At 38.2% G+C, this 21,103-nt stretch overlaps 1 protein-coding gene across 3 annotated transcripts in view; it reads right to left on the bottom strand.

Annotated features, from left to right (window-relative positions):
* LOC126183880 (mothers against decapentaplegic homolog 3-like) overlaps nt 1–21,103 on the bottom strand; it is a 216,129-nt gene that overhangs the window by 25,779 nt on the left and 169,247 nt on the right. For all 3 annotated transcript variants that reach the window (XM_049926184.1, XM_049926183.1, XM_049926185.1), the window contains exons 5-6: nt 18,337–18,561; nt 13,059–13,203 (exon numbers count right to left, since the gene is read on the bottom strand). In XM_049926184.1, coding sequence (XP_049782141.1) covers nt 13,059–13,203; nt 18,337–18,561 — 370 coding nt within the window. The remainder of the gene's footprint in view (nt 1–13,058; nt 13,204–18,336; nt 18,562–21,103) is intronic.

The raw sequence follows: 21,103 nt of genomic DNA on the forward strand, positions 1-21,103 counted from the left end.
TGAATTGCTGTTATTAACATTGTACATGCATCTAAACTAATGTACCATGGAGAAAGTTATGTAAGTTCAATGTTATAACCATTGTACTTGTACACTATTATGTTAATGGCTGCTACATATTTACAAGATGGCAGGAGCTAATTCATCCCCCCTGGGTCAAACCCTTCACCCTTTTCCAGCAACAAGGTTTCAAACAGTTCCAAGAACTGCATGTTTTTCATAATGACCTGATCATTATTCAGGCTGCAGTTGACATTTTTGTGATGACGAAAGAACTCCAGCTCTTCGAGGAGGTCGAGGAACCTGCCTTTCTCACACTTATGCAGGAAACTCACATTAGATGTCAAAGCTGGCAACTCATGTTTCATTGTAAGTAAATGCGCAGCTATACTCAGTTTCTCTGTGGTAACTTTCTGCCCAAAGTGACATGTTCCGCAAACCTCATTTCCAGCCTTCTTTCTGTTTGGCCAACTGAATAGGCCACACAGTTCACACAATCAATTTTATAAACTCCAGATGCATGAAATAGGCCACACAGTCCACACAATCAATTTTATAAACTCCAGAAGCATGAAATACGTTCTTTGTAACTACAGTGTGTTACAGAATACATCCTAAGTTGTTTTTGGTTCCAAAAGACACTGTCACATTGTACTTTCTAAAGACAGTTGCTATCCTTGTACTCATTTTTCCACAGTATGATAAACTAACAAACTTAGTATTTTCTTTAGAGGCCATATTATAGTAAAGTTCATCTTATTTTTGTATTTATTAGCTAAGTTCTTATACATACTACCTACAAAGTCATGTGGATAGTTATTCACTTTTGCCATGTGCCTTATTGTTGCCATATCATCATCGTGTTTGTCTTTCAACAATGGAATTTTCAACAATGGTCAGTGATAGCTTATATGGGTTATATTTTGAACTTGCCAATGTACTTACGATTTTAACCTTCGACACAGTGCTGCATGGTGTTAGGAACACAGTTGATAATATGGTGCATAAAGTACAGGAGGACATCATAATAACATTTTGAGTTTGGAAAATAGGGCAACAGTGATTAATGATGATCGTGTATCAGAGTTTGACTTCTTCTCAAGAGTGTTGAATTTGACTAACACTGGTTTTGATCAGAGTGAAATGAAAACACTTAGTAAGGGTATGAAGTATAATATAAATAAGAAAATGAATCGCAGAGCTATAAAAAGTGATGGTGGTTCATACCAAGTATGCTAGTGACTCACTGAGAGTGCCCAAACTTGATCAGAATAAGATTTGTTTAGTGATTAATAATATCATTACAAACAAGGTACATAATCCTGTCCCCAATACTATAAAGGACAAGAGGGCAGTGGAAGTATCAATTCTAAGCTTTCTGAAAGTGATGCTATAGTAACTAGGGTGGACAAAGGAGGAACAATTGTGATCATTGCAAAAGATGTCTATATTGCTAATACTCTAAAATTCTTTGAAGATAATATTATTAACAAAATTGATAAGTATGTAACATCAAAAGCTCAGAAGAAATTGCTTGATCAGTTAAAAACCTGCAGTGATATAATATTACCAAGGGAAGTACAGAGGCTAAAGTTTATGTACACTCTGGCACCCACACTTACGGCACAAATGAAGGTACCCAAAGATACGCCCGGTGGTGGATGGTAGGAGCAGTCAGTTCTACAAAGTAGCTGGTTTCTTAAAGCTCATTACAAATTCTATAATCAATTTTTCAGTAAAAATATTTTCGACCTTATCAGTAAAATTACAAATACACCAATAACTGAGGAAATGAAATTTGTTTCTCTTTAAATTGTCAACTTATACACAAACATACCTATTGACAAAACTGTGCAGGTAATCCAGTGTAATTTAATGGAACAAAACAAGCTTTATATGATGGAAGTAGACGAATTCATTGGGCTACTTACCATAATTTTAAAATTTAACTATTTTCAATTTAATGGAGACACTTATTCTCAACAAGACAGTCTAAGTATGGGGAGCTCAATATCTGGAATGCTTGCTGATATATTTATCAATTATTTACAAAACAGATTCTTTTCTGAAAATCTTTCATTGGCAGACAAAATTGTATACTATTCCAGCTACGTAGATGACATGCTGCTGTTAATAAAGGGTAACAATGATGTCATCAACATTGTAGTAGGCACATTTGATAATTTGCACCAAATGATTAAATTTACATGTCAGGTTGAAACAAATAGATCTATCACTTTTCTAGATTTATCAATTCGGAATGAAAATGGCAGCACATGCACATATTTGGCGCCTTTCACAAAGAGACTTGTACTGATGGTATTGTGGATTTTGCTTCAAACCCCCCCCCCCCCCCCCCCCCAGTTCAACATAAAAAGGCATTTTTCAATTTTGCTATCGATCAGTTGTTCAAAATTCCATTGTCGAAAGATGAACATGATGATGAAATGGCAACAATAAGGCATATGGCAAAAGTAAATAACTATCCACATGACTTTGTAGGTAGTATATATGACATAGCTAATAAACACAAAATAAGATGACACTTTACAATAATATGGCTTCTAAAGAAAATAATAAATTTGTCAGTTTATCTTACTATGGAAAAATGAGTACAAGGATAGCAACTGTCTTTAGAAAGTACAATGTGACAGTGTCTTTCGGAACCAAAAATAACTTACGCTGTATTTTGCAATATGCTGTAGATACAAAGAACCTATTTCATGCTTCTGGGGTTTATAAAATTGATTACACGGGTTGTGTGGCCTGTTAAGTTGGTCAAACAGAAAGGAGGCTTGAAACTTGGTTTGGGGAACATGTCACATTGGGGAGAAAAGATACCACGGAGAAATTGAGGATGGTTGTTCATTTACTTACAACGAAACAAAAGTTGCCAACTTTGGCGTCTAATGCGAGTTTGTTGCATAAGTGTGAAAAGGGCAGGTTCCTTGGCATTCTAGAAGAGCTGGAGACTTTCGTTATCATAAAAAGTCAACTGCAACATGATTAATGATCAGGTCATTGTGAAAACTACACAGTTTTCAGAATCGTTTGAAAACTTGTTGCTGGGAATCAGGGGGAATGAATTAGCTCCTGCCGTCTTGACAATAGGTGGCAGACATTAACATAATAGTGCACAAGAACGATGGTTATAACATTGAACATACATAACTTTCTCCACAGTATGTTAGTTTAGATGCATGTACATTGTTAATAACAGCAATTCAGAACATTGGTTTTATTGTATCTATAATTAAAATCTGTTTGAAGTGACTCTCTACATCTGTAACAGAATGCCAAATCACACCAACTATCCATCTTGCTGACATTTGGCGCCATCTATGAACTATTCAGTAAATAACAGGAACAACATACCCATCACAATCATTAAATAAAGAGAAAAATAGTACAAAAGATACAAACATTTAAATCAAATCAATTCTAATAGTTGCAGCATATAGCACGTGCCTCCTTGTGCCTTGTAAATATTTTTTAAAAAAGTTTTACCAATCTAAAATCACATGCATGTTTTAAAGCATAACAAAACAACTGACTGGAATTTTTTTATATTTTCTATGTTTACTGTTAAAATTGGAAATAAGTCTGGCAGCAATGTAAATAATTTTACTTGTACTTTATTTTATGTTATTCCCATGCAAATTTGAATTTTTGCTAGAGACCATAACTGCTTCCCTTTGAGTGCTATATATTACACAATTCATATCGAGGGCACCATACAGCCAATCAACGTATTCTCCACAAAGTGTACCTTCATTATACAGTAGTCTTGAAAGAACTGTGACAGATGCCTGAACTACAGGGAACTGACATGCACTGACACTATGAAATAGTGGTATGTAATTTAATGTATATGCTGTACAGGTTATACCACGAGTTTTAACTTTTATAGTATCACTTGACCATGTACTTCTTGTATTTTTTAACACTGAGAGGCATTAGCCGGAATCCAGATTTGCCAAACAAAACCTGCAAAAAAAAGGATGACGTTCCTAATGGAAGGTAACCTAATTTACATGAAACGTGAACAAGTTCCATGAACCCACATGAACCACCTTCTACGTGCATAATTTTGAAACCCCTCCACGATACCAGTAATTCTGGTGGTCTGTTTCCAAAGTCAAGACCTAACTGGATTACAGTATCCTGTTGCAATACCAATGCGCAATTGCTGACTCTTACAGACCAAATGCCTATCCGGTGTGACAATGCTCCCCCCGTCCGCCGCTCGTGGTCTCGCGGTAGCGTTCTCGCTTCCCGAGCACGGGGTCCCGGGTTCGATTCCCGGCGGGGTCAGGGATTTTCACCTGCCTCGAGATGACTGGGTGTTTGTGTTGTCCTCATCATTTCATCATCATCCAGGAAAGTGGCGAAATTGGACTGAGCTAAGATTGGGTAATTGTACGGGCGCTGATAACCACGCAGTTGAGCGCCCCACAAACCAAACATCATCATCATCATCATCGACAATGCTCCCTCCGCTATGCTGACTTGTTTCTTCTCCTATAAAGTCTTTGTGATGTTGTGCCAACCTGCTGTGTTACGTGCATTCTGTTTACTACTGGAGGATCATTGTTAAAGAGTACTTGGTACCCCAGATCAGGCAGATGCCAATTGGTGGAATGAGGCCTCATCTACTATCTAAAACTGTGACACCCTCATCTGTCAATGTGAGGGACTTACACACAGAGGACAACTTCCTTGCTACCACTAAGAAAGTCTGCAGTGTAGCCTCTGAGTTTGCACAACAATAAGAGAAGGCTAGGAACCCTCTGAGCTAGCACAATAAGAGAAGATTAGGAACCTAGTTCAACATGATTTACTGGTCAATTGTAAACAAAGAACTAACTTGACTGCTACTTTAGAAATAATAATGACATTGCAAATTTTATCGTATAGCATCTATGCAACGCAATTACACGTCAGTATGCTACATGCCATAGTACAACCGGGGTCTGCATATATATAGATTTGAGCTCATGTTACTTGCAATCAATATGTTCCTTTCTACTGTGGTTTTGGCCACTTATGCAGTGTAAATTTTTGTTTCCACATGGTATGGGGCTTACGGCAGAGATCAGCCTAATGTGTGCCAGGCTACAACACAAAATATAATTTGACTTGAGATGCAGCAGGTTTCCTTTCATATTTTTAAATAACATGTTTCACTTAATGTCTGGCATGGATTGCGTGATTCTTTCATATTTCATAGTGAAGGCAAAAATATTACATGTTGCTTGACTACAGAAGTAAATAGAGGCTGCCACAAACATTCTTGCTAAAATTGGAATCCCTCAAAGGAAATGGGAAGAATGAATGCAAATTTGGAAGATATGTCCAATAATGTATCGGCAGTAAGTGATTCAGATTGCAGAGAGATGGTGTCCTCACTTGGGTTAGCGGTCAGATTAGCTTCACACAAATCTCATTCAGTGAAGAGCCATTAAATGAAGTGGAAATATAAACACACGAACCAATGACTCATTTACATCACAACCTTATCGCCTACTGCTTCGCACGCATAGACTGTATGGCTTACAAACATTTTTTTGGTTTTCTTTAATGGAATTTTAATGTTGTTTGCAAATTGCCTCACCTTCTAAACTTTTCACGCTAATTAAGGCCATAGAAGCATGATCTTTTCCCAATGTACTTCTGGCCAAAAAGTGATTCTGGTAGCTGGAGTCCAAGGTTTACTTTAATCATGTCTTTTGTATTCTTGCAGTGATTTTTCCATGCCAACTTTCATTCCCTAGCACATATTTCTTTATATGGAGCCAAGAAATGAAATGTAAATTTTCACAGATTTAGCTCTGAAAATGCTTCACAGGGAAATAATTTCATAAAAGTTTTCATTCCCTATTTCTCTCCCTTAGGGTGTTGAATTTCTAAAAACACTGACACACACATCTATTTTTATTTCTAAGTGAGGTGTCAAACACCAATTTTGATAGTGCTATCTTTAAAAATGTTTTAGTAGTTCTTTCAAAAACACTTTTACCTACTATTTCACCCTATTAGTGGTCGAATTTTGTTTCGTTTTGTGATAACTACCAACTGGCAACACTCAGGTGAATTCTGACCACTCAGTTGTTTTTTTTTTTGTGAGGGATCCGCAATCAAAATCAGTCTAAATGTTCCAATCATGAGTCACCATGGAATGAAACTAACCACTCTGCCACAGAATTTATCAGGGAAAAATTTGCCTGAGAAGTAACAAAACAAATAGGAACTTTTTTCACACATTTCATAAGTATTTGTATGATTTCTATGCCGTAATAAGACAGCAGTAAAACTTTCATAGCTGTAAAAGTAGCAATTGTTGCAAAAGGGAACATTTTGTTGAGAAAGGGAACATTTTAGTCAGAAAAACAGAACCTTTTAGTTCTGTTTACAAAACGGTAAAACATTCATCTCCTATGGTATTAGAGCTGCAACAGTGAAATTTCAATTGAAAACCCGTAATTAGGATGTCTAATAACATCATGTAAAACACTGACCGAAATGCTGTTACTTTAGGGGCACATGCATATTCAACGAAATTTAGGCCTGTCCTTAAATTTTCTGCAACTGCCCCAAATGCAAAGAAGTGGAAACTACTTGCAGATGAAAGTACTATACTGAAAATCAACAAATTGACTTATTGTTTTTCATGTTCAACTGTATCAAGGAAAACCTAGTGGTCACACAGAATCTATTTATTTGGTTTCGTTAAGACATTTGATCCTGTTCCAAGCACCCTTTCTCTTCTTCTTCTCTGACATGTGTCCTTAACGTTTTTTCAAATGTTCTTCAAAATATCACTTAAAATGCCATGCAATATAAGTGTGTTAAAAATCATACTATTTAATGATATTTTTTCAGGTTTTTACCAACAGGAGAATCTTACCCACCCGTAGTATTTTCCTTCTGAATCTCTACACAATACGTCAGACGATCCGCGGAAGAAGTACTGTCAGCCAAATGGTAGTTTTCCAACTGTGACAGTGCTAGAAGAGAACACCCTTGTACTTGTGATGCCTTAAATCTAAAGACATTGATGTTGAGAGATTAACTCAGAGAATATTACTTTCTGTGAGTGTCTCATTGCAGTTTTCTTTGGTTAGACATCATGCAGCACACTAGGTAGAGCACCTCAGTCACATGGCTTCCGCCACAGCACTGTACTGTTGACCAGTGCTGCGACGGCGTCCACACCATCTCAAACTCAAAAAGCGCACAGGTGAGCAGGCAGCTCATTTTGCTGGGGGGGGTGGGGGGGGGGGGGGGGTGTTCTCTCACTGCCATAAGCCACTTTCACACCCTGGATGACACACCTTTAGGGGTTGAATGTCCAACAACACTGAAAAACATATTCCTTCATTTACAACAAAGAAGTCAAAAACCAATTTTCATAGATGTAGCTTTCAAAAACTTTAGTAGTTTTTTAACAATGATTTACACTCCTGGAAATGGAAAAAAGAACACATTGACACCGGTGTGTCAGACCCACCATACTTGCTCCGGACACTGCGAGAGGGCTGTACAAGCAATGATCACACGCACGGCACAGCGGACACACCAGGAACCGCGGTGTTGGCCGTCGAATGGCGCTATCTGCACAGCATTTGTGCACCGCCGCCGTCAGTGTCAGCCAGTTTGCCGTGGCATACGGAGCTCCATCGCAGTCTTTAACACTGGTAGCATGCCACGACAGCGTGGACGTGAACCGTATGTGCAGTTGACGGACTTTGAGCGAGGGCGTATAGTGGGCATGCGGGAAGCCGGGTGGACGTACCGCCGAATTGCTCAACACGTGGGGCGTGAGGTCTCCACAGTACATCGATGTTGTCGCCAGTGGTCGGCAGAAGGTGCACGTGCCCGTCGACCTGGGACCGGACCGCAGCGACGCACGGATGCACGCCAAGACCGTAGGATCCTACGCAGTGCCGTAGGGGACCGCACCGCCACTTCCCAGCAAATTAGGGACACTGTTGCTCCTGGGGTATCGGCGAGGACCATTCGCAACCGTCTCCATGAAGCTGGGCTACGGTCCCGCACACCGTTAGGCCGTCTTCCGCTCACGCCCCAACATCGTGCAGCCCGCCTCCAGTGGTGTCGCGACAGGCGTGAATGGAGGGACGAATGGAGACGTGTCGTCTTCAGCGATGAGAGTCGCTTCTGCCTTGGTGCCAATGATGGTCGTATGCGTGTTTGGCGCCGTGCAGGTGAGCGCCACAATCAGGACTGCATACTACCGAGGCACACAGGGCCAACACCCGGCATCATGGTGTGGGCAGTGATCTCCTACACTGGCCGTACACCACTGGTGATCGTCAAGGGGACACTGAATAGTGCACGGTACATCCAAACCGTCATCGAACCCATCGTTCTACCATTCCTAGACCGGCAAGGGAACTTGCTGTTCCAACAGGACAATGCACGTCCGCATGTATCCCGTGCCACCCAACGTGCTCTAGAAGGTGTAAGTCAACTACCCTGGCCAGCAAGATCTCCGGATCTGTCCCCCATTGAGCATGTTTGGGACTGGATGAAGCGTCGTCTCACGCGGTCTGCACGTCCAGCACGAACGCTGGTCCAACTGAGGCGCCAGGTGGAAATGGCATGGCAAGCCGTTCCACAGGACTACATCCAGCATCTCTACGATCGTCTCCATGGGAGAATAGCAGCCTGCATTGCTGCGAAAGGTGGATATACACTGTACTAGTGGCGACATTGTGCATGCTCTGTTGCCTGTGTCTATGTGCCTGTGGTTCTGTCAGTGTGATCATGTGATGTATCTGACCCCAGGAATGTGTCAATAAAGTTTCCCCTTCCTGGGACAATGAATTCACGGTGTTCTTATTTCAATTTCCAGGAGTGTATATTAAAAAAAACTTTTTACCCACTATTTCATCCTCATAGGGGTTAAATTGCCAAAAACACAAAAACACTTGTTTCTTTATTTCTGACCAAGGAACCAAGTACCAATTTTTGTAGGCCTAGCTTCAAAACTGCCTTAACAGCAACACAGTTTCAAAAAAACCTTTCACCTCCATTTCACCCCCACCCCCCCTGCCCCGGGTGGAATTTCAAGATCATCCCATCTGGGAATTTCACATTTATATCCTCAGTGGTTTGGACTAGATGATTACGAGTCAGTCAATCAGGACATTGCCTTTTATATATAGAGATAATACAAAGCATCAATTGAGTAAATCTGAATGTTACCAGTAACACAACAACTGTCAAAAGGTTGGTGATAAAATACTGTTCTATAGAAGAGTTTTTTGACTATATCACTCATCTATGAAAGAGGCTGTTTATAAAATTCTTGTTTGATGAATTCCTGAATAATACTGGACTGTTCCTGAACAGGTGTGACAAAAGTGACAGAAATGATTTAAACCTGATCTGTAGGATTCTTCACAGGTTTGTTTAGTCAGCATATGAGTAAAAGATCATTAGGACCACTAAAAACTGAGCATTATGACAGCTGGATAAAAATGCGAGTGAATCAACAGCAGATTTGTTGAAGGAAATATCCCAGCATTTGTATTATGGTCATTGTTTTAAAGGGAGAGGAATTCAGGATCATATAGGGGCACACGGGCAGACTTCTGTGCCACGCACTATTTATACGTATAATGAATAGGAGGGGAGGTAATCACACTGATATCGTACATACATTTCTACAACTGCTGGAAGAGTTAGGATATAAATACAGAAAGTTTTGTGACAAGTGTTCAGCCAGTGCTCACATTCAATTCAACATAAACTTTCTCTTTTTATCATTTTTGTTTTTATGTCAGTTTGTTGAGGGTGTTGAACCTGGATAACTTAAGTTATTTTTCAAATTTGTTTAGAAAGTAAGTATTTCTACATTCAGTTCACATTTATCTCATATTTAAACAATGACAGGAGAGAACAGACACTCTGTCACCTACAAGATCTAAACTACACACTTTGCTGATTAAGTGACAATTTAAAATATCACTTCTGTGACCTGAACTGCAGCACTGACCTACATTTTAGTCATGTACCAAAAATTTGAAACAAGTAACTCCTGCAATTGATGGTTTTAACAGCTTTTCCCATGTAAAAATTAGCCCTTGAAAACTATGAGTGGTGATAACTTAGAAACTATTACATGATAGAAATCTATTAAATGTATCTTTAATAAGGTCTTGGCCTTTCAAAGTGGAACATGTTTGGTTTAAAACAAAATAAAAATTCCGTTGTAAATGATGGATAACATTTGTTTTTATCTACTTGCCAAATATAAATGAAGAAGTAGCTGAACAAGAATGGCTGCAAATATTACCAATATCAAAACTATAGTATTAATATGGCACACATTGATTGATTAATTCATTTATTTATTTATTTATTTGTATATAATGCAAGTACCTACATAATAAATGGAATGATGACATGTTGTCAGTAAGATATGTGATTGGCTTTCATTCCTTAGAAAGGCACTGGAAACAGATTGGCTATTTTCCCTTTTCCTTGGTGTCTCAAACATGAAATGCAATCAAAAACAACTGTGATTCTGGACATCAGGTTAAAAGTATATTCATAAAGCCACTACTGGAACAATACTCTTACAAGAAATGTAAACATTCATATGAACTGTTTCCCTTCAGCCTGAAGACAGGCTTACATTTTCTCCTGATATATGGACACACTCAAGGGAATGGCTCATTTATATCCTGTGCAAACAGATTTTCTATGTCTCCAAAAAGGTAATCAAATGGGTTTGGATCTTGGTATCTAATAACACTCATCTATGTCAGTACAAGTATTAACATGGGAGACATGAACCACATTTTCATCCAAATATAAAAAAAATCATCTAATGATTCTGGTAACTTCTGCTGCAGGAATATTACATGATTTGCATGGCCATGCAGGACAAGTTCCATTTAAATTGTTAGCAATAATTGCACACCAAATAGTTGTTAGAAGTTGTATGTGATGGTTCTGTTGTTCTGTGAAATTAAGATTTTCTATTAATCAAGTACAAAGCTATACATAGGATGAATTTCGAGGAATAAATTATCAACTAACAGTGGAAGTTGGAACCATCCACTTGTCCTTACCATTCTTGACAGTAATATATATTTTGTTAATTTGATTTAGTTGTATGAATATCTCATGCATTGCACAACTGTTACACAAATTAGCTACTTCCTAATTGAAGCAAGAGACTCTTAATGTTTTATTATTCGCAGTGTAATTTACCAATAATTACTGATGCTTATAGCCTAACTGATTTACCTAGAAATGATTTTTATGAGTAAATCTCCATAATTTGAGAACTTTTACAAACATGTGGAAATGGAATTTGCAGTGAATTGACAGGCTGTTCAGACTAAAATAATATGCCTCATCTGAAAGCCGCGTTCATATTTTCCACATGCTACTCAAGAGTGAAACGACTGAGAAATAGTCTTAACATGGTTCGATGGACACTCCGCCAAACACTTTGAGTGCGAATTGTACAGTAGTCATGTAACTGTAGATGTAGATGTACAACAGTGTTGTTCCTTTATGCAAAAATTTCAAAGCCATATTTTACTTTTAAAGCTTAAACAATGACAAGTCATTACAGTAAATACTTAAGCTGGTAAAAATTGTTAAAAATAGCTTAATTGCAGATTAACTACTGGAAAGCACAGTACAAAACAAAAAGAAAAGGAAAAATAGTCATTCCTCTGGAATGGTGTCACAGAAATAACATTACCCATATATTGCGAAATATATAAACCGTGATGAAATGTTAAATTTCCACCATCCTGAGTCCTTAATGCCTACAGCAGACTCGCACACATTACCCAAGAGTAATTTTGGATATACTGATTTATTTTTAATGTCTCTGGATTGTTAACTGGTCCAGTCATCTTGATTTAGTTTTTTTTCAAATCTCTCTAACATAATGATAAGTGATTTCTGGCAACAGCCCAAGGCCATCATCTGCCCCATTCCATGCCCATTGTTTGTCATTTGAAATTCAGAAGTTACTGTTTTTGTCAATGTTCTTATTGCCGGAATCTTCCTCAGTCCAAAGACTGGTTTGATGCAGTTCTCCACACTTGCAGGTACCAAATTGACAATTCCTTGACGGCTAAGCTCCCTTATTCTCGGCAAGCTGTGACCCAAATTTCTTTTTTTTCCTATTTGATCCAGTAGCTTCTCATTAGTTATTCAATCTACCCCTGTATTCACATCTTACTTACTTTCCTTGTGTTGATTTACTCGATTTAAATATATTTCATTAATGTAATTTCATGCTTCCCAATTGCGTGATTAATTTACAGCACTCCTATGGAACAACAATGTAAAATAAACTTTAAAAAAGAAACTATTTATGCAGCAAAGTAGCTCAACTGTGTGTAGACATTGAGGCTGAATCCAGGATTTTAGACACTGGTATCCCACTAAAAAATTCGAAAGCAGAAGTTACACCAGAAATGCACCTACCAACAGATTCAGTTTATGCTAATACACAAGTCAGGAATAAAAAGCTCCCATTTCCTGGAATAACAATGCCTTCCAACTACAAAATGTGAGCTCGTGGGATGAGGGCATAATTCTTGCTGACATATCCCATAACACCAGCAAAGTCTCACACATATAACAGAGTTCACAAATAAACAACATATAACACTGGCATTTCTATTGCGTGACTAGGCAAGATATTCACAATACATATAAAACTTAAAGGTTTTACTTTACAAACATTATTAGCAAATTATCTTCTTTGCTGGGGCTTTCTCAGTCTTAGATGACTTCACAACTTGCAATATTAACTATCAAAATCTAAGAGAATAATGGAGTTGCACTTCCTACAGTGGAAGGTCTGCAAATTAAATGCGACAGATTTAAGGATTTGCTAATCATTTCTTTTATCAATGAGTGATGCAATATATTATCAAAATAAAGTTGCCTTATCACTGACTTCTGCAAGCAACTGTCACGGCTATTATATCACCACCATTTCTACACATATCCCAGAATTATGAACAACTTAACGTAGATCTGTGAAAAGAACAAACCTGTATTCTGCTCCCCATCCTTTGACAAAACTCATGCGTATAGTGCACATTCGAGTCAGTTGGTAAACTGCCTCAAAGCCCTGGCTCACTGACTGGGAAAGAAGTGCCGCAAATTCTTGATTATTGAAGATCTTCAAGTTGCAACCTAAAAAACACACACATCATTTGTAACTTATTTCATATTGAGAAATATGAATAGTTCAAGTTCAACCATACAAACTGCTCTCTCTATTCACAATCGCCAAATAAGAGCCATGTCACTTATGGGGATAGTCAAAGTTTCAATTATCACCTCAAAAATATAAAGGCAGACAGTTAATTTTTTATTTGCTTGCAGGGACATATCAAAATGCCTGTGTCACAGCAGCGTAGTTGCTGACAGCGGATAAGGTGGAGACTGACAGCACCATTTTGTTTAGCTACAGTACTGTGGCATACGGATTTCAATGCAGATATGTACCAGCAAACTAATCAGTAGCATTACTTTCTTGACAAACAATAAACAAAAATCTCTAAATAGCATCTTTCATTAGGAAATTACTCTATACAATAAATTGCCCAAAAAGAGAACTAAAACAAACTCATTTAAACAGGCAGTTAAAGCATAGCTCTTAAATAATACATACTAGGCAGTGAGGCATTTTGTAGATTACAAGATGTAGGGATCAGTCAATACAGAATGTTTCACGTACGACACAAACACATGCCTGCAGTTCATATACCTCAGCTCTCATGCTATCACCATCAGATGAGGTGGCTCTCAGATTGGCAGCAGCCAGAGTCTATGAATTGCTCCTAGTTCTGTTTATACGTAAGCACAATCTAATCTTGCATCCAATTCATCTACTTCTTTGTCCTCAAAAGAAATGAGTTCATATATGGAAAACCTCGATCTGGCACCGAATGATCATCTGGTGGTGACTCATAGGACATATGCAGACCTGGAGCTGTTTTGCAAGGCTAATGACTGCACGGCTAACCTTGTACTTGTAATGAATAAGTACAAGGTGCTGTTTCCTGCTGATAAGTAGACAGAGCCTGTGACGTCGCCTCTCCTGCTTGTGCAGTGGTTGCCTCTGTCACAATCAGGGTACATATGGAAGGGACAGAAGGTGGTGTCAGTAGTAGGCAGTTTGAATCCTAGGTGATTTGTGGCCTTCTTAGGGAAATAATGTCAGAAGAGGAAACAAATCGAATATACACCCACTGGGTATCCTGGGAGAAACTGAAAATACGACTGCCTCAAATGAAAAATCCAATAATCCATATGCGAAAGCAATAGTCTAGGCCGTCTAGTTAAAAACTGCCTATCTTTTTGAGAGAGCCACCAATGGGAGGATTACTGACACTGATGTTATTACTGGAACAATGGTCACCAAAGGCTAAAAGTCTTCGTTGATCCATTATGGGGTGGGGGTGAGGGGGGGGGGGGGGGGGAGGGGGAATTGGCAAAAAGGTCACTGACAAAGTTAGGAGGGTATTTGTATTTGATCAAACCGATAAGAGTCTTACTGTCAACTTACCTAAAAGACGAGCTGAGACCATTTAGTTTAGAACTGGAAAATGTTGAAAAATTGTGATTAAAGTTGAAAGACGTTATAAACTGCAGTCTGGATGGGTGTGTCAAAGTAAAGTAATAGAAGACAGCAAAGACCCATCTGGGCTTAATGGTATCATTCACAGACTGTTGCTAAAACAGAAATTACTAGACTACCGCTCTAAGGGAGATTGCAGGACTGCTGGCAGAGAAAAATTAATAGCAACTCATGCACCTGTAAGAAGGGTTATACCTGAAGCATAAAAAATTTTCAGTCAGATCCTGGCAAAAAATTTATCAGGAAAAACTAGGAAGTTCTGGTCATTTCCATTCAGTCTTTTATGGTTCCATCTGATGTCGGAAATTGAAAACAGCAGACAGGAACTAGGAATTTTAAATTATATGTTTATAAATGTATTCACTCAAGAGGATACCACTGTACCCATGTCTGATCACCACCGAACCCTCACATGAGCAATATTGATATCAGCACCACAGGTACTGAAAAACAATTGAAACTATTCAAGCACACAAAGCAACAGGTGCTGAAAGAATTTCAGCTACATTTTACATTGAAGACACAATGGAATTAGCTCATTTCCTAGCTCATATTTATCAAGGATCACTCGCACGGCGAATAGGTCCATGTGATTGGAAACCTACACAGGTTATTCTTGTTTGCAGAAGGGCTAATAAATCAAATACACAGAATTATACACCAAGACTTCTAATATCTATCTGTTACAGGATCCTGGAGCATATTCTAAGCTCACACATTATGATGTTCTTGGAGGAAAATAAGCTTCTTTCAAACACTCAGCACAAATTCAGAAAAAACGTCAATAATGTGAAAAAATCTTGCTTTATTCACACACATCTTGCAAACAAGAGACACAGAAGAACAGGTAGACTGCATCTTCCCAGATTTCTGTTGTTCATCAACAATGAACTACATCATCAACTACTAATTGAGATACGAGTGCACAGAACATCTTCACAAACATGTGACCGCCTGGAGGAACTCAGTTCATTATACTGGACAGTGAATTTTCACCAGAAACAGAAGTAATATAGGGTGTGCCCAGAGAAAGCATAATAGGACCTGTATTATTCTCAATACACATACATAATATATAACATAGCATTATGAGTGGTGTAAGAGCCTTCACTGACAATGCTTTTGGTTACAGGAAAGTACCATCGTTGGATGACTGCAAAGAATTGTAAAAAGACATTGGTCAAAATTTTTGCTTGGTGTAATAAATGGCAGCTGTTCTAACTAATGCCTGTAACAAAGTGAATGAACAGTACAGTATCTGAATACAAGATTAATGGTGACAGCCTTGAGCACGTCACATTGTATAAATATTTAGGGCAATACTAAAAAGCAATATGAAATGGGACAATCATGTAAAATCAATATTAAGGCATCCGAATGGAAGACTTAGATTTGTTGGAAGGGTTCTGGGCAAGTGCAGTGCATCTGTAATGGAAATCATATAGAAGATGACAGTGTGACTAATTCTAGAATATCATTCCAGTGTTTGGGGTCCTTATCAAATAGGCACAACATCCAATACTGAATGAACTCTGGGACTTGTTGCTACAAACGTAACAGCTCAGAATACCCCATACAAATGTGTAACAGAAATGGTCAGAGAAAAATGGGGATGCTTTCAAGTAAGACTATGTAGTTCTAACAAAATGTTGGTTGGTAAATTTAGAGAACCTGTATTCAAATATGACTGTGGGACTCATTTACTGCCACCAACATACATCTCACCTAGGGATCATGAGAAATAGATAATAGAGACTATGGTGTGTACAGAGACATTTAGACATTCATTTTTTCCTCATTCAATATGTGAATGGAATAGGAAAGAAAACTGATAATATGGGTATGATGTACCCACTGCCATGCTCTGTTCAGTGGCTTGCAGAGCATTTATGTTGATGTAAATGTGCAAAAATGTTTTGTTACTGTAGTCTGGTATGCTGCATTAAAAACTGAAATATTATGCAACACTGTATGAACATTTACCGAGTTCAAATAACAATACACAATATGCATTTTGATATTGTTCATGGAGGCAAAATAACTTCTTACACAAGAAATAAGTCTTTAAAACATCATAATGCCTTTCTGTCTTGTTTACTTAAGATGCACTTCATTCAAGTGTTGTTTATAAGGATGGTGACATTACTCTAACATCTTATCAAGGAAACAGTGAGAAAAATTTGCTTATTCTTAGTTTTATGCACTCCAGTGTAACGATGAAGCTACAGAAATGAATACTCCAGAAACAGGTGATTTTTATAACACCACCAAATTTGGCATACATGAATTATATCAAATGCCATGCAAATATGGTGCAAGAGCCATGATGAGGCACTGGTCAGTACTTACTCCTATAACATTCTGCATCTGGCTACAATCAATGCTCACCCACTGTACAAAACTGATCTATCAGCAGTACTAAATATTTCACCTCCTGTAACACAGTACTTTTACTTCTAAGAGGTGTAAATCCAACTTGGTATCTGCTGTGGTCTGCCCGTGACATAGTAGCTACTGTATTAGTCCAAGCTTGACTTACGTTAAGAAAATCTTAAATACTAGATCCTGCTCTTCACACTTCAATGCTCGACACTATTAAAACCTGTGTATGACATCACAAAAATAATTACGCTCCATGTTCACAATCACATTTCCGACCCATAGGATAACGGTTTAACTAGCAATCTTCAGCACATGATTCTTCCTGTGTGTGTTTCTTTGAAGTTCTTAGTGAGCAAATAATATTCTTGATTGGCTTCAACTAAGTTTCTATCTGAGCAGAGAGACCATGACACTATTTCAAATAACAATTTTACAATGACGGCAAGCACCCCTCCAACCAATCCCACTTCTTTACATAACACACAATTCTATGTGGCTGGTTTTGCATTCGTGTTCAGTTGTTCTGCTTCCCATGATTGACTTTATCACTGATGATGTTATGGCATGAAATTCCATCTTCAAATCCTTAAAGAGAAATTTAGATGGATTTATCATATCAAATGTTGAGGAAAATACAAAATTTTTTAACTCTCAAATACACAAAATTATATATAACACTAAAAATATATATTACTAGCCTCTTACATTCCATGGTTACAAAGAGGCAAGATAATTTTAGTGCAAACAAAGATCACTTTAGTATGACAGAAAGATAGTGAAAATAATACTGCCAATGTAAATCACCACCACCACCACCACCACCACCACCACCACCAAAATCACAATATTGCTACATTAATATAAAATTTACATATTTGCTACCAACAAAACTTCCAGATATATACCGGTACTATACACACAACATAGTTTGCTATGGAGTAGAGATATTGGTAGAAGACCAGTATCAACTAGTTTCTTCTCAGTGCCAGACTTAGCCAACAATACTGTTTGCAACAGCACTTTATAACAAGATTTCACTTTCACCTATACAGAATCATTTCAATAACATTTACCTCTATGTGTCACCTCTGTTTTCATAGAAATGATGATTCACTTAGTTTCATATGCTACTGCCCTGTGAGAGGCAGACATCATTTACACCCACCTCCGGTGTCTAATGTCTCATGTGCCACATTACACTGTGTGTACAGTAACACATACAAAGACAATAATAATAGTTTTAACATTTCTGTGAATACAGCTATAATTACTTTAGTATAAATATGCTTTACAATTCATACCTGGTGGGATTTTGCATACAGTAGCTGGGTGCCAACCATAGCGCTGATTGCAATTTGGGGACTGCACGAAGATTGAAGAATCACTCAGACATTCAGCAAATACCTCTCCTCCAATGTAATAAAGTCGCACACCCTTGCCAATGTGGCGACGTGTCTGCTCCACCACAGTGTTCCGATTCACATTTGAAAGCAGACCAAGGCAAAATCGCTCCGAATTGCTAGGATCTGCGAAAAAAAAAAAAAAAAAAAACAGAATGTACAACACATACAGCAAAAACCAAATTTTCACACATAAAATTAAATCAAATTAACTTCCATTAGGAATGTGGAATGCACTCAATGACTGTGATATGACTTTCAAATGATGGAGAGCAGAAATCAGTCGTCCTTTCCTTCTAGGCTTTATTAAAGCACATCTGGATTTCAGCTAGTAACTAGCCACTATAAATACAATCTTTCAAAGTTTGAATATGTGCACTAGTACATCAATCCCCTGTTGATTGACGTACTAGGGCATGTATTAAAACTTTCAAAGACTGCATTGCTAATGGCTAGTTACTAGCCAAAATCTAGATGTGCTTTAACAAAACCTGAAAGGAAAGGATGACTGATTACTGTACTCCATCATTTTGAAAAAAAAAAATTAAAGTTAAAAAGAAATTATTTAGTTTACATTTTCATACAATTTGGGGTTAACTTTCTGGTCTAAAACAGATTCTATGCAACTTTTTCCTGCCATAACTGGTTTTTAAGTTTGTTCACAAATTGATCAAAAATTAAAATAAGTTTGTCAGTTTTTCCATAGCCACATAAAAGCTCAAGCATCTATATCTGTAATGAGTGAGTCACTATAAAGGCACATTTCACAAGGTGTAATCCTTGTCTGTGACTACAATGGGCCAATCTGACACGTGCCATCTGTCCGCATGTACACAGTTTGAGTTTGGACTGTAACACAGTTGATGCAGCTCCTGTCACAGCAGCATACCAACAAGCAGTGCCACAATGGTGCAATTCAGATTCTGAATGTAGTGTTGCCATGAGAAGTGTAGCCACAAGAAATAAGAAGGAGTGACAATGAGTCACTTGTCGTATGTAACGCTTTGTGAGTTACTCTTGCATCAACAGTGCCTTTATTATGACTTAAGTTATCCAAATTTAGCTTTAATGCAGTTCAGGAAAATTGGAATCCGATGTTGCCAACAACTGACCATGGCAAATTAGCGGTCGACCACTGAAGAGATGTTGCATGCTCAAGCAGCATCTTTGGGTGTCAATCACGAAGAAGCAATAAGCCACGTCTCCCATAATTAAGAGGTGCCGCTGTTTCCACATCACACTCTTCAAATATCACCGCATGGGACATGGGTGGCCAGTTCTGTTATGTCTACAACTCGTGCCTACAGTTTGTTCCTGATGGCAGTCACGTGTCAGCATTCTACTTCCACTTCTAGAGGTCATGGGTGGCCAGTTCTGTTTTGTCTACAGCTTCTGCCTACGGTTTGGTCCTGAGGGCAGTCACGTGTCAGCATTCTGCTTCCACTTCTAGAGGGCAGTGTCATCATACTTTTACTCAGTCGAGTCTAGTTCAGCATTAAAATGTATGATGTATTGAGTGAGTTCAATGGACACATTCATTGTAGCAATAGTAAACATTGCAGACTTTTAGTTTAACACAGCTGTCTCTTGTGTACCTGAATAGCAAGTCATTTAATAGGATAATTAATTCCACTAGTTTTCACACAGGCAAAGCAGTGCAGAGCTAAAGGTAGGTGTATTCTTTGTGTCAATAAAGTGTTATGTGATTTGACTGTTCATTACCTAACTGTTTCATTTGTTCACTTATATGTGTATTCAAAGCAGAACACAACAGGAATGAGTTATACTGGCAAAAAATACAGTAAACTTAAAGAAAGATAACACACACATCCTATTTTTGAGCTGGTGAGCCTCAAGCAGTTGCAGGTGTAGACAGGGCACAACAAACTTTCAGCAGCAAATTGAAAAGTAAGAATGTAGGGAAATCAGCAAAGAGAAAGAAAGTGGTGTTGTTAGGTAGTTCACACGGAAGAGGTGTTGGCCAACTTTTGCACGATGAATTAGGATCAGAATACCAGGTCACCAACTTTTTTTTTAAACCTAGTGCTGGTCTGGAGCAAGTGGCAGAGGATTTAGGATCACTTTGCAAAGATTTCAGTAAGGAAGACACAGTGGTTATAGTGAGTGGGCCATATAATACTATTGACAGAGATCCTGGGTACAGTATAGTGTGACCTGGCAAAGATTGCATCAGCATCAAAGCATACTAGTGTTGACTTTGTATCTGTTCTTGGGCACCATGGCTGACCTCATTTGAACTCTTCTGTCAAGAGAGTTAATTTGGAGTTAGAACAGCTGCTTATGTCAGGTGCAGGGTGATGTGGTTCCTGCTGATTCTCTCAATAGGTGGGATTATACTAGGCATGGCCTTCACCTCAACAGGAAATGGAAGGTTAAACTGGCAGGGAAAATAGCAGGAAAGTTAAAGGTGGGAGGCACTGTCATGAGTGATAAAATACCAGTGGTTATAGGGTTCAGAAAAGACACTTTTTTAGGGTAAGGAGGACAGAAATAAACCAAATTTTAAGAGAGGTTAGGACTGAGACAAACATTCAGTTTGAGAAAGAAACCAAAAAAACATAATTCTAGCTTATTACATCAGCATAAACAGCTATTGGTTAATAATTTTCAACAGTCAGCAGGTATTTCAACTCTACCTAATTTTAAC

The sequence above is a fragment of the Schistocerca cancellata genome, chromosome 4 (genome assembly GCF_023864275.1).
Source record: "Schistocerca cancellata isolate TAMUIC-IGC-003103 chromosome 4, iqSchCanc2.1, whole genome shotgun sequence".
In the NCBI taxonomy this organism is placed as follows: Eukaryota; Metazoa; Arthropoda; class Insecta; order Orthoptera; family Acrididae; genus Schistocerca; species Schistocerca cancellata.